This window comes from Galeopterus variegatus, unplaced genomic scaffold, assembly GCF_000696425.1.
Source record: "Galeopterus variegatus unplaced genomic scaffold, G_variegatus-3.0.2 Scaffold897, whole genome shotgun sequence".
Taxonomy (NCBI): Eukaryota; Metazoa; Chordata; class Mammalia; order Dermoptera; family Cynocephalidae; genus Galeopterus; species Galeopterus variegatus.
In genome coordinates, this window is record NW_007727008.1 from 392,254 (window position 1) to 394,255 (window position 2,002).

Sequence of the window (2,002 nt, forward strand, 5' to 3'; positions counted from 1 at the left end):
TAATTTTACTTAGAAAAGAAAAGAAAGTTTATTTTCACTTACACAAGATTGATTAATCCAAGTATGCCCATGCCTCTGAAGTCTGTTTTGGGATCATCACCCTGGAAACCAATGTCAGCCCACTGCTTGGAGATTCTAGCCTTCAACTTTTTTGTGGGCATTAGAAGATTCCAAAGCTGTACAAACATGCTTCCATATTACAAATAATAGTGATGTTCTTAATTTACCAGACATTTTCCTTCTCATAGCTTATATAACTAGTAATAAATATTTCAATTAAACAACTTTTATAGACAAATCATAGGTTCAACAAAGACTATATTTAGATATTTTCAAACATCCTAAAATATGCAGCATAATTATTTCAATTAAAAAGATTGGTATAAAGAATAGACTTTGAAAAGGTAACAAATAATACATGAAATCTATAACAATGAGATGTCTTTATTTACTAATTAACACATATATACCAGAATTGGTAAACTGCTTGAGAACACTGTATTAAGCACCTGACCATTGCTTCAGATAATGTATACTTAAACAGGCTCTATTATAATGGTAGGAGATTAGTCCCTAATCAGAAGAAAAATAGGTCTGAGAGAGGGGATAATGAAGGAATGATACTGATAATATTCCAACCTATATTATCATTATTTTATAAAATTTTCAGTTTTAAAAGAAAATTAATGTGACTTGGTTTTAAATAAATATCATCTTTAAGACTGAGGATTTAAAAACAGCTATCAAATATTAGATACCAATAAACTAGTCAATGTAAAATAAAGTTAAGATAACTTAGTCATTTTCTAAATTCAATACCACAAGTCATCAAACAAAAGAGGCTTACAGAAGTTGATAAAAAAAAGTTTGTGAAAATTTGCGAAAGAGAAATACTTGCATTTTTTCCCATCTCACTACCATTTCAGGCATTGCTGATTAAAGACTCCTAATGAAAGGAGTNAAACTTTAATGGTTAGGTTTCCCATTCTACACATTTTATATCTGTAAATCACAATTCACAGACCCAAACACTAGAATCTGTAAATATGCATATCCTTATATGAGGAAATTAATCTTCCCGTTTATTTTCTGTAATAGTTTTAGCTATCAGTTGTGATTTGAGTTACATATTTTGGGATTTCATACATGTACCCAATCATATGTATTAGAGAAGAAAAAGGAGAGAGAGTTCATATAGGCTCTGAAAAGTCAGGGATTTAGATCAGTTGTCACAAGTAGTAAATAAAACGTGAAGAGACTTCACTGTGGTCTTATATGGTTATATTTCCCAAAATGGAAGCAGAGAGCCCAGAGAGAAGAAGCAACAGAATAAAACAGTAAGAAAAGAATGTACATAATTCTTTAAGAGGTATCAGAAGGGAGGTCAGGAAGAGAAAGGAAGAGGAAACCACTGGTAAGTAAGGAAATCACACACACGTACACAGACATATTTCTAATGTCTTCATATTGTTGACAGCACATTAGCAAATACTTCNTTTTTTCCCATCTCACTACCATTTCAGGCATTGCTGATTAAAGACTCCTAATGAAAGGAGTATCCTGTTACCTAAAATAAAATGTGAAGACTTGTGACCTTGCTTTAAAACAGGGTCAGGACTCTGGCTCTAAAGCTAAATCCAATCATGAGATTGGGTTTCATCTGGTCCCTACTTTCATGACCAACATATGCAATTTGCTCACATCAGTGTCTCCCCACACATTCAGCAAGAAGTTTGATTATACTCCAATGATAATGCCTCAGTGACACAATGAGAGCCACAGTATAAGACCACTAGTTTTCAAAACTTAAAATGCACAAATATCAAATCTCTAGGTTTCATCTCTGGAGATTCTGATTTCATAAGGGTAAGGCAGAACTCTGGAATCTAAATATTAAACACGGGTTAACTCTAGTGAGGGTGGTCCTTGGACCACACTGAAAGCAACATGGATTACATAACTCTCTACCCTTTAAGACTGCTGAGGTTGTACAGTGGCTGGG

The 2,002-nt window shown here is 33.2% G+C and overlaps 1 protein-coding gene across 1 annotated transcript in view; it reads right to left on the reverse strand.

The window, feature by feature from the left end:
• ELMOD2 (ELMO/CED-12 domain containing 2) overlaps window positions 1–2,002 on the reverse strand; it is a 33,581-nt gene that overhangs the window by 13,828 nt on the left and 17,751 nt on the right. The window contains exon 5 of the mRNA XM_008573277.1: window positions 43–176. Coding sequence (XP_008571499.1) covers window positions 43–176 — 134 coding nt within the window. The remainder of the gene's footprint in view (window positions 1–42; window positions 177–2,002) is intronic.